This window comes from Mobula birostris, chromosome 2 (assembly GCF_030028105.1).
Source record: "Mobula birostris isolate sMobBir1 chromosome 2, sMobBir1.hap1, whole genome shotgun sequence".
Lineage (NCBI taxonomy): Eukaryota > Metazoa > Chordata > Chondrichthyes > Myliobatiformes > Myliobatidae > Mobula > Mobula birostris.
In genome coordinates this window covers 51,221,209-51,235,600 of record NC_092371.1, presented here as the reverse complement: position 1 = coordinate 51,235,600, position 14,392 = coordinate 51,221,209, and the positions used below count along the sequence as shown (strand labels likewise).

The following is a 14,392-nucleotide window of genomic DNA, read 5'->3' as shown; positions in this document are numbered from 1 at the left end:
ACTTTTAGACGTCTCCTAAAATTCAAAGGCTTATCATATTGTTTGATGGTTTAAGGCCTGTTCTTATTGGAATTAAGCATCGGGTTTTTTTTTATATAGATTCACAGTTCACCAGGGCATGAAGAGGTACAGGAAAAAGGCAGGATACTGGGGCCAAGAGGGAAATGGCAGAGCAATGTTAATCTTCTCTCAGTCCGTTGAAGGTAGACATTTATTTTACAGGAGGTTCATTGTATGAAATGTAGAAAACGATAGGCTGTAGGATTATAGACTTGGGTTCAGGCAGGCCTTGTGGATGTTAAATAGATAGGATGGGAATGTAGCTGGAAAGAAAATTACAATTAATGTGTGGGGACATTAAACGAGGTGAAATCTGGAGTTGAGGGATTTGGGTTAGGCAGAATATAAAGGGTAGAGTAATCCTGATGACAGCAAAGTGAGCAATTTTAAAAGGCCAAAAAAGGTACAAGAGGGCTATCAGCATCCCATATATAATGAAGCAAGCCCTTTTAATCCAGTCTGTCATTCTAACCTAAAAACTCTTCACATCCCAACACTACTACATGGAATTAGCAGTAGTGACAGGCCATTGGCCAAATTAACTAATGTAGTATTATTTTCTCCCAATCTATTACCTCATTCCCCTCTCATATAATCCTGTAATTTCATTTGGCCAATCAACAACAGCTGTAGTGTGAAACCAGGCTCTTCAGCCAAATTCATCAACACCAGCCAAGATGCCTACTCAGGCAATTTGTTTAGTCCATCCCTCTCACTCTTTCCTTATCCAAGTAACTGATAAAAATGTTTTAAATGTAGGAATTGTAACAATCTCTGCCTTCATACTCGATTCTCATGTGGAAAAGTTTACCACTCCGGTCTCCTTTAAACTGTAAAAGTAAAAACATGATCTACAAGATTGGCACTTGTTCAAAGCCATTAGGAAAGATGAGGACAGTGAACATAATAGCTGACAGCAAAAATTTGTATGTACAGTCTAATGCATTTTCTATGTATAAATACAGCAGTCACAAGACCGTTAAAACAAAAATGGGAGTAATTTCTTAAATTATGAAACCAGTTTTTATGTTAAGTAGACCAACACCTATTTTCAAAAGATAGGAATTGATGGGACTTGCTCTGCTGAGAGCATGAATCCAGTGAGTGACCCCCCCCCCGCCATGTGCTATGTTGAGCTCCACTAGCCATCAGAACATCAAATACTAAGATTAAGAGTCTAAATAGCAGTACATGTGATTTTAATGTATGGTGAACATGTTCAATATTCATGTATGAATAGCTATCATGCAATCAAGAAACTGAAAAAACTATGGAAGTTCTTGGCCTCCTAATTCTACATCAATTTAAAATCTACACTGCCTCCTGGTGTTCATCCCTTAATATTCTAGCCCAAACTTTCAACTAACCACCTTTAACATAAATAATTGAACCAATATCCAGACTTATGAAACCTACTGGCTTTAAAAATATACATACTTGAGCTTTTGTTAATTCCTTCCCAAATGACAATGTGTGATATATTCTCCCAAAGAATCTTACTGAATTATTAATTATTGCATAGTCATCACCCATTCTCAGTATACAAGGCAGTCATAGAAATTCTCATTTTACCCTCAATCATGTCCCAATTATCACATGGCTACTTTGCATTCCCAGTTCTGCTTTATGAACGTAAAAGTAATATGCCCCACCTTGATTTGCCCTGGACTATAATTTTTTAAATGAATGCTTGGCCTACTTACTGAATGGTATTTTATTTAGTTCTACGTTTTGACCTTCAGTATATTTAATTGAATTGTACTTTCCATGAAAAAAATTGAACATGCATAAATGTCATCTATTGTTATGCATCAATGCATTTATACCAGCTATTTTCTTCATCTTGTGAGATTTTCATTTCCTAAATTATTCCTACAGAATGTGTAATCTTTCTACACATACTAAATCTAGGTAATACAGCTATCACACAGCATAGTCACTTACTGAAATGAAACTCAAGGTTTTGATAAAATAATGCAACATAAAATGTATGAAATATGCAGCAATTGTAGAAATGCAGAAGAAACTTAAGACAGTTGGCTGTCACAAACATTCCTGAAAATACAATGACTTTATTCTGATAGGTACACACAATATGCTATGCCCATACAGAATGAACAATGATGCAATTTTCATGATCAGCAGCCCAACTCAGTGAGATACACTAGAGTATGCAGGATGAGCTTCAGGAATGAGTCATCATTCAAAGCCACTTTACTATCATTCGCCTTTGTTGTCATTGCTACTGTATCACCATTCACTTGAAAATCTATGGAGTCCCTCCAAAATATTGGGACCTAGAATTAAACAAATTCAGTTACCAGAAATCAGTGCTTACATTGAAATGTTTTAAAACCACAACTATAATCAATCAGCAACTCAGACAAGGTCTGAAAAGTGTTTTATTTCCATAGATGCTGTCTTACCTGCTGCGTTACTCTTAACAATGTGTGCATGTTGCTCTGGAATTTCTCCATCTGTAAAATCTGTTTGAGATGCTTCCACCTAGTCGATAAAAAAGTGTTAAAAATTAATACATTAAACCAATTAATGAATAGGCAATGAATGTGCTGGGGGGGGGGGAGAGGGAGAATGGGGTATGAATTAATATAACCAAGGATTCTTCACACACCTCAACTTACAGCTTTTCTGCATTGATCATCTAACCTGAAAGAGGAAAGTTCAGTTATCACAACATTCAGGCTTTGAAAAAAAAACAAATTCCCTTAACTAGCGTCAGAAGAATTTGGCTGTTTCTTACAATCACCATGATCGATAAGATGGGGAAAAAAGTTAACACATCATTCACTAGAATCAATAATTAGTTAATTATTAATTATCCACATACCCATATTCTGCAGATGTTCATGGCACCACAAGACCTGAGAATGAGAATTCAAGTACTGAATTACTGACTGCAATGTGCAATCACGATTTTAAATTTTAGGATTATAATTACACAGTAAAGCAATGAATCTTTGAGTGACATTTTATTCTTGCTTAGGCAAAATTCATTTAAGATGGCAAGTTTTTATAAAAACCACCACAGCGCTTCTTCAAACAGTGGGTAACAAAACAACAGCACATTTAAGACATCGCAGGCAATGTGTCAGCTGAAATCTCTAATAGCAGAATGGACAAAACATTGAGACCAATGCCTGCCTAGCTGAAACAAATCTAAAACGAAAAGTAGCATTCAGGAATTGCATTTTCCTCCTCTTTTGTGTTTACTTCTAGATCTAGTCCTGGGTAGGTCTGTAGTCTAGTAGTTTTTGTGTTGTTTTTGTATTGTTTCATGTAGCACCATGGTCCCGAAGAACATTGTCTTATTCTTACTGTATACTGTACCAGCAGTTTTGGTCAAAATGACAATAAAAAGTGACTTGACTTATAGTAAATTTTAAGACCCCTTTGAGCTTTAACATCAGTCACAGTACTGTGCAGTCTTAGGTACCTGTAAAATCTTTAGAGCAAAATGCGTAACAGGAAGTTTCTAAAAGATTCTAAATATTAAAAATTTGCTATAAGGAGCAGTAAATGGGAACACAAATCAAATCATAAATTGGTGTGACTATCCTTCACCTGATCAATACTCTTGGACACACTGTCATGTATTTTTATAATAAAATTAGCTGGTATATTGGATAACTTGCCACAGTTCTACTTGCTTCTGTCTCTTCAGGTAATCCCAGCCTCAATGATGTTGAGATCAGGGCTCTGGAGACTAAACCATTATTTTTTTAAAAAACTAGCATACCAAGACTTACACAGTACTGCACTACAATCACAACTTAATTCTATTACAGTGAACAGCAACATTGGTTACGTTACCACTAAAAATTACCAACGTACCTTAATGTCCAAGACACTGCTATTGCTTCTTCCAGTTCATGTGACCTGCATCAGGAAAACTACATTAATCTAAAAAGAATTTTAACGCCACACTCCAATCTAAATTCTTCATTAGTGTCAGAAGAGTTTGGCTTTGTTTTCTCAATATAATCATCATGATCGATAAGATGGGGAAAAAAGTTTAAACATCATTCACTAAAATGAATATTGTAATAAAATGAATATAATATTACAAGTATGAACATACCGAAGTTGGATTGACTTTGGAAATTCTGGAAATGCTTATTGTAGCACATAGCCTGCAGAGGAACAAACACAATCAACCTGATACTCATTTTAACTTCATTGCAACCTTCACCAACAGATCCATGACAAAATTCTAGAACGGACAAACCCCTATCCACGTCCTTCCCCAGTTAATCTCCAATCAAGGTGGTCAGTTTTTTTTAAAAACTAATCAGATCAAATCAACTTTTCTGAGACCATTAACAATTATTGAAGATAACAATCAGTAATACAAAGAAATCATTGAGTGGCAACACACCTGTATTTGCAACTGCTCCTCATAGTTCTTCAGACCTGGAAAAGTTTCAATCAGGTTAAGCCACGACAAAAAAGGTGTTGCTCCAAGCCAATATCTATGCTAGCATCAGACATATTTGGCTTATCTTTAAATAATCAGCATTATCGATAAGACGGGGAAAAAAGTTTCAGTCATCATTTACTAGAACTAGAAAATAGTTTAGAATCAATCATCAACATACCAGCAAAAGGTCCTGCCAAAGGGTTTCAACCAGAAAGGTTAACTGTTCTTTTCGCCATACATGCTGCCTGGCCTGAGTTCCTCCAGCATTTTAACTTCTTGTATTTCCAGCATCTGTAGATTTACTTTTTTAAAATCACCATACCGAACTGCTAGCATCAGTGCTGAAAATACAAATTAAATTTCACATCCACCCTATGTAGGAAGACAAAAGTAATTCATTTAAACATGTATAGTCTTTATTCACCACAAAATCAAATAGAAGAGACTCTGTACATGCCAAAAATCTTGAGCAAGATACTGGTTCCACATCACTGCTCTGATTCCAAATATTACAATCCAAGACAATTCTTTAATAAGCATCTTCTGTGAACTCCTTAAATTTTCTTCTCGTTATCAGTATCTGACAATAGGACCGTTTAACTTGTGTACAACCCTCCCCTCAAGCTTTAGGGCAAAATGTACCTTTTTTTTATTAGATCCTAAAATGAAATCATAAACATCAATGCACAAGCATTGACCGACTTCGGCTGAATTTTTCGCTTAACAATGTCATACTACTCCAAATCTGAAGAGGCAACCAGTTTTTTTAAGTTAAGGTGGAATACCACATTTAAAATATAAGCAGGTACAGTGTGCATGGCGAGGTGAAACCACCGAATATCTGCACCTTTTCAGAAGCCACGCAAGTGGAAATGATCATACTACAAATTGATTATCTGGTCGAAAAAAAAACTGCATTCGGTATTAAAGACTCCTCAAATCCCTAAAGCGAGATTAGCTCCCACGTGGGAGACGAAGCTGACATCGACCTCGTGGTCCACACCGGACTTCGGTTAAACTGCTTTATCAAGGACACCAAACCATCAATTGGAGGAACTGAACTCCCAAAAACAAGATTGTTGCTCTGGATTCCGGCACCTGCAAACTGCTATACTTCTTTGTGCTCCGGTATGGGTCAAACGCACGCCGATTGGATTAGAATAGAGTCGAAAGGCCCAGTTCCGCGTAGTGTAGCTTAATACATCGCACAGCAAATCTTCACCTCGGGTATATCCTTTCACCACCGACCCGGTACTCCCACGTGCGCGGGCAGAGAAACACGTGGAAATCGGAGAGGAAACCAGCTACAAATCGGGAGGCATCGGGGTGGAACAGGCTTAAGGTTTCAAGTCAGAAGCGCAAGGCCGATTAGCAGCTGGAACGTCAGGATACGGCCAGCACGTCCTAAGCTGCTCTGAAGCCCAGACATCCTTTCCTCCCATGGATGGACATCGGGCCCAGTTACCCACCTACAGCTACAGGTGAAGCGGAGGGATCTTGCAAGGTTGTGGAAACACTGCCTATATCACGATCCGACACTTTTTTAAAATTCGCAACATAAGCTTTGTTGGCAAAAAATTAATTATAAGATTGTTTCTACATTCTTTAGACATTATCAATACGATCATGCAGAAACAACTCACCTTAGTGCCCAGCTCCAAAAGGACCGCTGCTGATGGCGCCACCCTTTATATTGCCGTGAATGCGCATGTGCCGTCTGTCTTTACGCCATTGGCACGTGCTCTTGACCAGCCAATTAGGTTAGGAATGACCAGCCAATTAGGATTTATGCATCTACAAAGACGTAAGTGATTCTGCGGTTGTTGTAAATTTTGAATGCACATGATATTCTGAATGAGTTTAGTAGATTAGGCAGCATCCATGGACGGCAATGGCGTCAGGACTGATAAAGGGTTTTAGCTGAAACATCGATTATTTTAACTGTTCATTTCTCTCCATAGCTACTCCCTGATCTGCTAAACTCCTCAGCATTTTGTGTGTGTTGTTTATGCATGTAGGAATGATAGGGACCGTAACTGAATTCATTAGTGGACTAACGCTTTCACTTCAAAATACGAGTGCTTTAAAGTGGACCACAGCTCAACTAAACCTGGCATTACACTCAGACACTACACCACACCTGTGCAGTGCACAGCCTTAGTTTTTGCGGTCTCGGCCAGTCTCTCGTGATGGAAAATGACTTGCTCCCACTGCAGGGCTGTGAGTAACGTGGAGGTTGTTGCAATGTGGGTGCTTCATTGTATGGGAGAGATATTCTTCAACGAAGATTTTAGGTTCTCAATTTCCACTTTAAGTAGGATAGAATAGGAAGCAGTTTGGCACTGGAGCTATGATATTTCTCCCCGCCACTCCAACCACCAAGAGGTGTTGAAAATCATCATCAGGTGCGAAACCAGTTTGAGCTTACACTACCATGGCCCACACACTCCTGTTTCGGGTCAAGTGGGTCAATTCATTGGTATTCATTTCTAGTTCTCTGGCTGCTATCTCCATTATCATTTGTCTTTCTCTTGCTTTCTTCCCTTCAATCTTTCCCATAATTACCGTGCATTCTAACTCCTCTTTCCTAATCACATGTCCAATGAAGTTATGTTGCCTTTTTATTATCACATACATTATGTCTTTTTGTGGTTGCTCTGTTCATGACATCGTTAGATATTCGTTTTGTCCATGATATTCTTTGTGTCCTCCTCAAAAACCACATCTCTGCTGCTACAATTTGTTTCCTCATATTATTAGATATTGTTCAACATTTAGCCATATAACATAACTGGCTAAACATTGAAAATACTTGGATAAAACTAGCACAATAAAAAAGAGCAACACACATAAAAGTTGCTGGTGAACGCAGCAGGCCAGGCAGCATCTCTAGGAAAAGGTGCAGTCGACGTTTCAGGCCGAGACCCTTCATCAGGACTAGAACTAGGACTAGTCCTGACGAAGGGTCTCGGCCTGAACCGTCGACTGCACTGCTTCCTAGAGATGCTGCCTGGCCTGCTAGTCCTGACGAAGGGTCTCGGTCTGAAACGTCGACTGCACCTCTTCCTAGAGATGCTGCCTGGCCTGCTGCGTTCACCAGCAACTTTTATGTGTGTTGCTTGAATTTTCAGCATCTGCAGAGTTCCTGTTGTTTGCGACAATAAAAAAAGAACTACTTTCACACACATAAGTAATACGAACTATGATACATGGTATTTAACTTTACCGTGCAACTCAATGAATGGCGAGTGATTATGGAGCATCTTCTGAAACCTAACTGTTCATACACCAAGCATAAGTGCCCATATCCAGTTTCAGTGCAGACTGCTTTTTTTTTCTCCCCCTTCAATGCTTCTTCACAACTATTTATCCCTAACACATGCGAATTTTCAGAGCCTGTCTTTACATATTACGAATGGGTTCACAAGACATTAAAATATTGATTAAATTGAAACTAGCTCAAAAATGAAGAAAAAATGTCACTCAACACTCTTTACCCAGCTGATTTAAAACTGAACAGAGGCATAGCAAAACTTGAATTCTCCAATTAATAAAAAAGACGAGATTTCAGGCTGAAACCCTTCATCTAGTACTGAAGCGACTCAGCCCCAAACTTAGCGACTGTTTATCTTCCTCCGTAGATGCTGCCTGACCTGAGTTCCTCCAGCATTTTCTAGGCATTGTCTAAGATTTCCAACATCTGCAGAATTGTATCAGAATCAAACCACAAACCTGTTACACTTCCAGACAGCCAGCATGCTGTTCCACGAAGGATGGTTCCTTGCATTTTCTACAAATCAGAAATAATTCCTAAAATTATATTTGATCAGTTAATTTGCAAGTAATTCTTGAAGCTACTAAAGTATACCCCTCACGTATTTCCCATAGCTATCCTGGTAAAATGCCGGTTAGGTAATATAACTTAGTATGGCAATTGAAGAACAGTGAATGATTATAATGATCAGAGTTCTCAAAGTTCTCGGTTGAAATATGGAAACGAATTCAGAATATATTCACCTTTCCAGAATGTCAAGATCAAAATATAATGGAAGATTTTATTTCTGCTTAAAAGAGGGCTTGTGTATTTTTTAATTAATAAGATTCAAGATTATTTAATGTAATTTCCTGTACACAAGTGCAGAACAAAATACTTATTACTCCAGATCTTATGCAGCACAAAAAAACATAAAAGATAAATACAATTTAAAATATACATATAAATCCATAAATTAGTATATATATATAGCTTATCCAGTAAATGACAGTAGGCTGTATATAAGGAGACTAACGGGAAGTAATAAAGTAGTGGAGGAGTTGGTGAGTGGAGTTGATTAGCATTACTACTTAGGGAAAGTCACCATTTTTGAGCCTGGTGATCCTGGTGTGGATGCTACGTAGCCTCCTCCCTGATGGGAGTGAGACAAGCAGTCCATGAGCAGAGAGGGTGTGTAGAATCCCATGATATAATGGGTAGGATGGCACAAGGCTAGCCATTATATAGCCTTCCTGTCCACTGCAGTAGTTTCCATTCCAAGCGTATCTGTAGAATGACACAAGTATGGCTGTGCAAACTCCAGCTCTCTTCAGCCTCCTCAGCAAGTAGAGGTGTTGGCGAGCTTTGACACTGCATGATGTGTTCTGGGACCATGAGAGGTTGAGTGTCATGTACACTCCCAGGAGTTTGAAACTGCTGTTCACCTGACTCAATAGCTATCCTCTTTATCTTGGTGACATTAAGAGGTCATTTGCCTCGCACCAAGCCTCAAGCTCTTCCACCTTCTCTGTGTAGGCTGTCTCATCATTGTTGATTAGCCTCACCATTGTCATGTCATCGGCGAACTTAACAACATGATTGATCGGGTGTTTGTTTGGCTGTGTAGTCATGTGTGAGCAGTGTGGAGCAATAGGCTCAGCACATCGCTCAGGAGGCAGCAATGTCAAGGACTGATGGGGAGGGAGGAGCAGCTGTGCATTCTGTCTGTCTGAGGTCTGCTCGTTAGGATAACTGAAATACTCAAAATCCCAGTTAAATTTGATTTACTTTACTTTGTAAAATATATGAACTGCAGTTTTCAAAAGTCTGTTATATATTCTGCCCCGTTAACATGCTGAGACTATACAAAGACTGGGCAATCATATGTAGTACATTCTAATAAGGGATAAATTAGTAGAAAACATGGGCAGCAATGGACAATTTTGAATTTGCAAGAACGTCAAGACCATTTTGCTGCAATTTATTAAATTTTATCCAATTACAAATTTAATAATCAAAAGATATCAGACTTTACTAAAGAGATAACTAAAGACACCTCAAAACTAAAATTTCAAATCCTATTTATAGACCAAAATAAAATATACTGAAAAAGATTTGTTGGTGCAAATAAATTTCAAAAAACATTTATAACTAGAGAACAGCATTAAATTTCTCTGCTTGGCAACTCACTTAGTTCAGCAATATCCAGTTGCCAATTGTGGAGCTTGAATTGTGGAGCAACAACACAAGTAGTTACAATGGCCCAAAATTTAATGAGACTATTTTGATGTATTTATTTTGAGAGCATTTACTTAAAATAAAAGAAAATCACCCAGTGTAGTCAACAGGGAATACACAAGCGAATCTTCCACTGCATCAGGATTTTAGCTGTAGTTACTAATGCACATTTCTTGGATGCAGTTAAGACAAGTATTCCTCTACAAACTACATGAACATTCATCTCATTGTAACGTGGGATTTTGTTGTGCATAAAAGTTTGCTGTACCTGGCTACATTAAAATAAATGTTTGCTGTATCCGCCTACAAGAAATAACTACAAGTTACTCACTGTTTGAAGATTAAATAGCAGACACATAATGATGCATCCATCAGAAAAAAAAGTTATTAAACTCTTGCTCAAAGCAGTTTTGACAAATTTACTGTAGTCAAATTCAATCTTACAATCTAGTGTAGATTAGCTTTGTAGGTAGAATTGAATTTTCTGATTGGATGTTAAAAACTGATATCTTGTCATTGACCTGTAGGTGGATTAAAGTGAACTTTTCATTCTTTTTTAAATGACCTCAGTGGACTTAAACTATACATTCAGAGCACCAATTTTCTTAGGAACAATAGCTACATATTGATTTCTGTAGGTCAGTTTGGAAAAACATAACATACACTGTATCACAGTGAAGTCAAATTAGGACAACACAGTTACTCGGATTTTATATATGGAATAAGAAAATATCAAACAAATTCCAAATCAAAGCTTAATAATACTGTCCTTCAGCTGAGACACTATAGATGCACAAAATGCAATTTTCAGCTAGATCTTTCCCCATATTTTGTAATAGTGGTTTCGCTCAGGTTAAATCATGCAATTGCTTTAAGAATTTTTAATCACAAATGTCAAAAACAAAATTACAGTGGATTCTGGTTATTTGGGACACATGGGAACCAGTATATTTTGGCCCAATTCAGCTGCTGCCTCAATTAGCTGCAGTTTCATGGAGATAGTTAAAAAAGTTTAAAAACACAAACTACCATTTAACTAAGTAACAAATTGTGTATTTAAATGAAATGCAGATTAGAATACTACCAATACTACCACAGTTCTATAATACTGTACTTCCTTATAGTTATTGAGGGAGAAATTCATCTCGTGTACCTGCCGAGTTCTTTTCATTAACTGCAAATGAACAAAATCAGCACACTTAGCACAGATGATGGATTGCCTTCATGCAATTGCATCTTTCAAGGTACATTTTCATTGTAACGTTCAAGATGATTATCAATACCTTTGAATTCTTTGTAGTTCCTAACTTGTTTAAGGAGTGAAGTCATTTCATTTTCACTCCCGGTCATTTCTGGCATCTCTAAGCCTGAATGCTTGAAACCACACTAAGCACACATTCCGAATTGTCTTACTGCTTCTTTCTCACCAACCATCAGTGACAAAAATCACTGCTTACTGGAACAGAAACACATGCAACTGTCGATATTTAAAAACTGTTTACTCTAAGCACAGTGTAGTGTTTAACGGCTGCACAAGTGCACGTGACTAACATGAGTAAGAAACTTGAGCAACAGTCTCCTGTCCCAATTAAACACAGTATCCCAAAGAAAAGGAGGAAATTCCACCTATTTTCGATTAGTTTTTGTTCTTTTTGTCCCAAATAAGCAGCTGCCCCAATAAACCAATGGACTAATTGACCAGAATCCACTGTATTTAGTAATAATTAGCTAATTCTATTTTGTGCCAAACTCAGCAATACTTTTGTCTCTATACCAACATTTGAATCAAAACAGGTTTTAAACAATTACGTTTTAGTTAAATGAACTTTTAATATAGTAAAGCTCCACAGTTCCATCAGTCATCTTTAGAGCTTCTAACCCACTTTTAAAAGTCTGATATTTGTTGCAGATTTCAAAAGTCATTCAGGTGCAACTTTGAAGAAAGTTATTCTTCAGAATGATGCTGTCAAGTTAAAAAAAAACCTTATATAAGGTTAGCTATTCTACCACCAATAATGGAGAAAGGCCAGTGTAGCATGATTTAAAGGAGTCAAATATATTTTTGTAACAAAAGAATTTTTAAAGTTATATTTGGGATATTTCACAGTACTTTCCTGCAACTATTCATGCTAATATTTTTTTCTTCTACACTTGCAATGAAGGGTATTATAACACAGAAATAACTATTAGAAAAGGATTCCAAAAATGTTTGATGGAAGAAAATGGGGAAAATAAAATCCTTCAAATGTTTAAACCTGGTTGCAAAACAAAGAAAATTTTTACCGTTGTAAACTCCTTTAACTCAGCTTCACATTAGTAAAATGTGTTATGCCAATAAAAGCCACCAGTACTTTTGCACAAACACCAATTTTTACTTCTCCATTCCATAGGTACAGTACATGGGGAGGGAAGTAAGTCCAAAAGTAAAGTAACAATTTTGACGTAGTTTCGTGCTTTACTTGGACAATAAGCAAAATGTTTACTGTACACACTTTGTGTACATCACATGGAACATCAAAGCATTAAAGTACAACACAACATCTTACAATTTACCCTGCACCAAGATGTACAGTAATCTGCATTTTCTGGTATAAGCCAGGTTAAAGATCATATCCAACAATGTAATTCGTTTCCACTATTGAAAATTATTTTTGTAGAATAAAGTTTATATAAAACAAAAATTCCTTCAGTTACTAAAGTAAAAAAAAATCTTCTAGATTAAGAAAAAAACAACTTAATCTAGAAGACTGAACACTTAACTCGATATAATTTTTCAAAAATAACAAGAAACAGTTCTTATTATCTACTCAGTTAATTTGGAGTTTCAATTTCTCTTTTTTGGAATAACAAAGAAAATGGAGGCACTCCACTTTTTTTAAACTAGCACCAAGTTTTGTTACACCAAAAAGTTTGTTACTGATGGCCAATTCATATCAAATAATAAACTACATAAGTTGGATATGACCTGGATTTTGTTAAGCAACCTTTCAATCATCATGTAATGTACGTTTGGAGAAGCATCAACAGAAATTCAAAGTTCCAATGAAAAATTAGGAATAAATTTCCTTCATCAAAAAAAATTGAATTAATGTTGAAATGTATACTTTAAAAAGTTAAGTAACTTAATGATTTAGATACTACAGCAAGATTCAAACTGTAGTTCTCTAAACCTGAAGTTACAATGTCACAGGACAGGAAGCATCCGATTTTCACTGGTGCTTGGAGCTTTGGGTCAAAAACAAAAGGCTTTCAGTCAGTGACATCCAGTGTTTGTCCTAAAGTGTTTGAGTTAGCCGGTTTGATGAGAGTGTCTCCATCAATTTCTTGTTTCACGCATCTGAAAATAATAAGATAATTTTTAATTATGTTTGTGAAAAGTATCAGTATCTTAAGATTTAAAAGTGTAGTTTTAGAACAATTCAAATTGTACTTGACTGCTGATGCTTCTGAAATTTCAATTTACACTTGTGTAGAATCTAATCAGTACAATTGATCCATTAAGATGAATCTACTTTGTGAATGCCAAAGTATTTAAAACAGAAGAGATTCTGCAGATGCTGGAAATCTAGAGCAACGTACAAAATGCTGGATGTATTCAGGTTAGCAGCATCTATGCAGGGGAAGAAACCAGAATAAAGTGAAGGAACAGAAAGTAGTAGTAGCTAGCAGGTGATAGGTGAAGAGGAAGGTTGGTGCGTGGAAAAGGCTGGATTTCTCAGAGGCTATTTATTTTAATTCTATTTCTCATTCCGATTCTCTGTGGAGGTCCATGGCCTCCATTATTGTCATGGTAAGACCACTCTCAGGATGGAGGAGTAACACTTCATATTCCATCTGGTTAGCCTCCAGAGAGAATACGAAATGTTGCTCCTTCAACCTGAACATTGATTTCTCTAACTTCTGGTAATCCCCCTACCCCTTCTCTCTTTCTCAAATCCCCATTCTGGCCCCATCCTTACCCCTTCCCTTCTGCTCACTTGTCCATCATCTCCCCTCCTCCTCCTCCTCCCCCCATGGCCCACTGCTTTCCTATCAGATTTCCTCTTTAGAACATTGCCTTTTCCATCCATCACCTCCCTGTTTCTCATTTCATCCCTCCTCCCCAACCCATCCACTTAACTTCACTTATCTCCTACCAACTTCACCTCCACTCTCATTATTATTCTGGCTTCTTTCCCATTCCTTTTCAGTCCTAACGAAGGGTCTCAGACTGAACCCTCGACCATTTATTCCCCTCCATAGATGCCAAGTTCCTCCAGCAATTTGTGTGTTGCTCTAAATTACCTACTTTTATTCATAATTACCTATTCTATTTTCCTGGACTACCTAAATGACAGAATCATCATTGCAGACCTTACAAAACAAAAGTACTAGGTACTCCCCTCCAATCTCCATCATGATTT

At 37.2% G+C, this 14,392-nt stretch overlaps 1 protein-coding gene, 1 long non-coding RNA gene and 3 other non-coding genes across 8 annotated transcripts in view; all 5 read right to left on the bottom strand.

Moving 5' to 3' along the window:
* Positions 1 to 2,112: 2,112 nt before the first annotated feature.
* On the bottom strand, positions 2,113 to 6,207 carry LOC140186469 (uncharacterized). Its single transcript, XR_011882874.1, has 9 exons — positions 6,142 to 6,207; positions 4,677 to 4,870; positions 4,457 to 4,491; positions 4,160 to 4,211; positions 3,913 to 3,957; positions 2,909 to 2,942; positions 2,693 to 2,727; positions 2,487 to 2,565; positions 2,113 to 2,357 (listed from the first exon to the last, which is right to left on the bottom strand). It is a non-coding gene; the product is annotated as an uncharacterized lncRNA (long non-coding RNA).
* LOC140194344 (small nucleolar SNORD12/SNORD106) lies at positions 2,788 to 2,875 on the bottom strand. The gene has a single exon (XR_011885191.1). It is a non-coding gene; the product is annotated as a small nucleolar SNORD12/SNORD106 (small nucleolar RNA).
* LOC140194343 (small nucleolar SNORD12/SNORD106) lies at positions 4,021 to 4,114 on the bottom strand. Its single transcript, XR_011885190.1, has one exon. It is a non-coding gene; the product is annotated as a small nucleolar SNORD12/SNORD106 (small nucleolar RNA).
* On the bottom strand, positions 4,553 to 4,643 carry LOC140194341 (small nucleolar SNORD12/SNORD106). The gene has a single exon (XR_011885189.1). It is a non-coding gene; the product is annotated as a small nucleolar SNORD12/SNORD106 (small nucleolar RNA).
* Positions 6,208 to 10,043: 3,836 nt separating the features above from the next.
* Positions 10,044 to 14,392, bottom strand: part of stau1 (staufen double-stranded RNA binding protein 1) — a 46,616-nt gene continuing 42,267 nt past the window's right edge. For all 4 annotated transcript variants that reach the window (XM_072240727.1, XM_072240736.1, XM_072240753.1 and 1 more), the window contains one exon: positions 10,044 to 13,326. In XM_072240727.1, the coding sequence (XP_072096828.1) occupies positions 13,239 to 13,326 (88 nt within the window). In that variant the 3' untranslated portion in view covers positions 10,044 to 13,238. The remainder of the gene's footprint in view (positions 13,327 to 14,392) is intronic.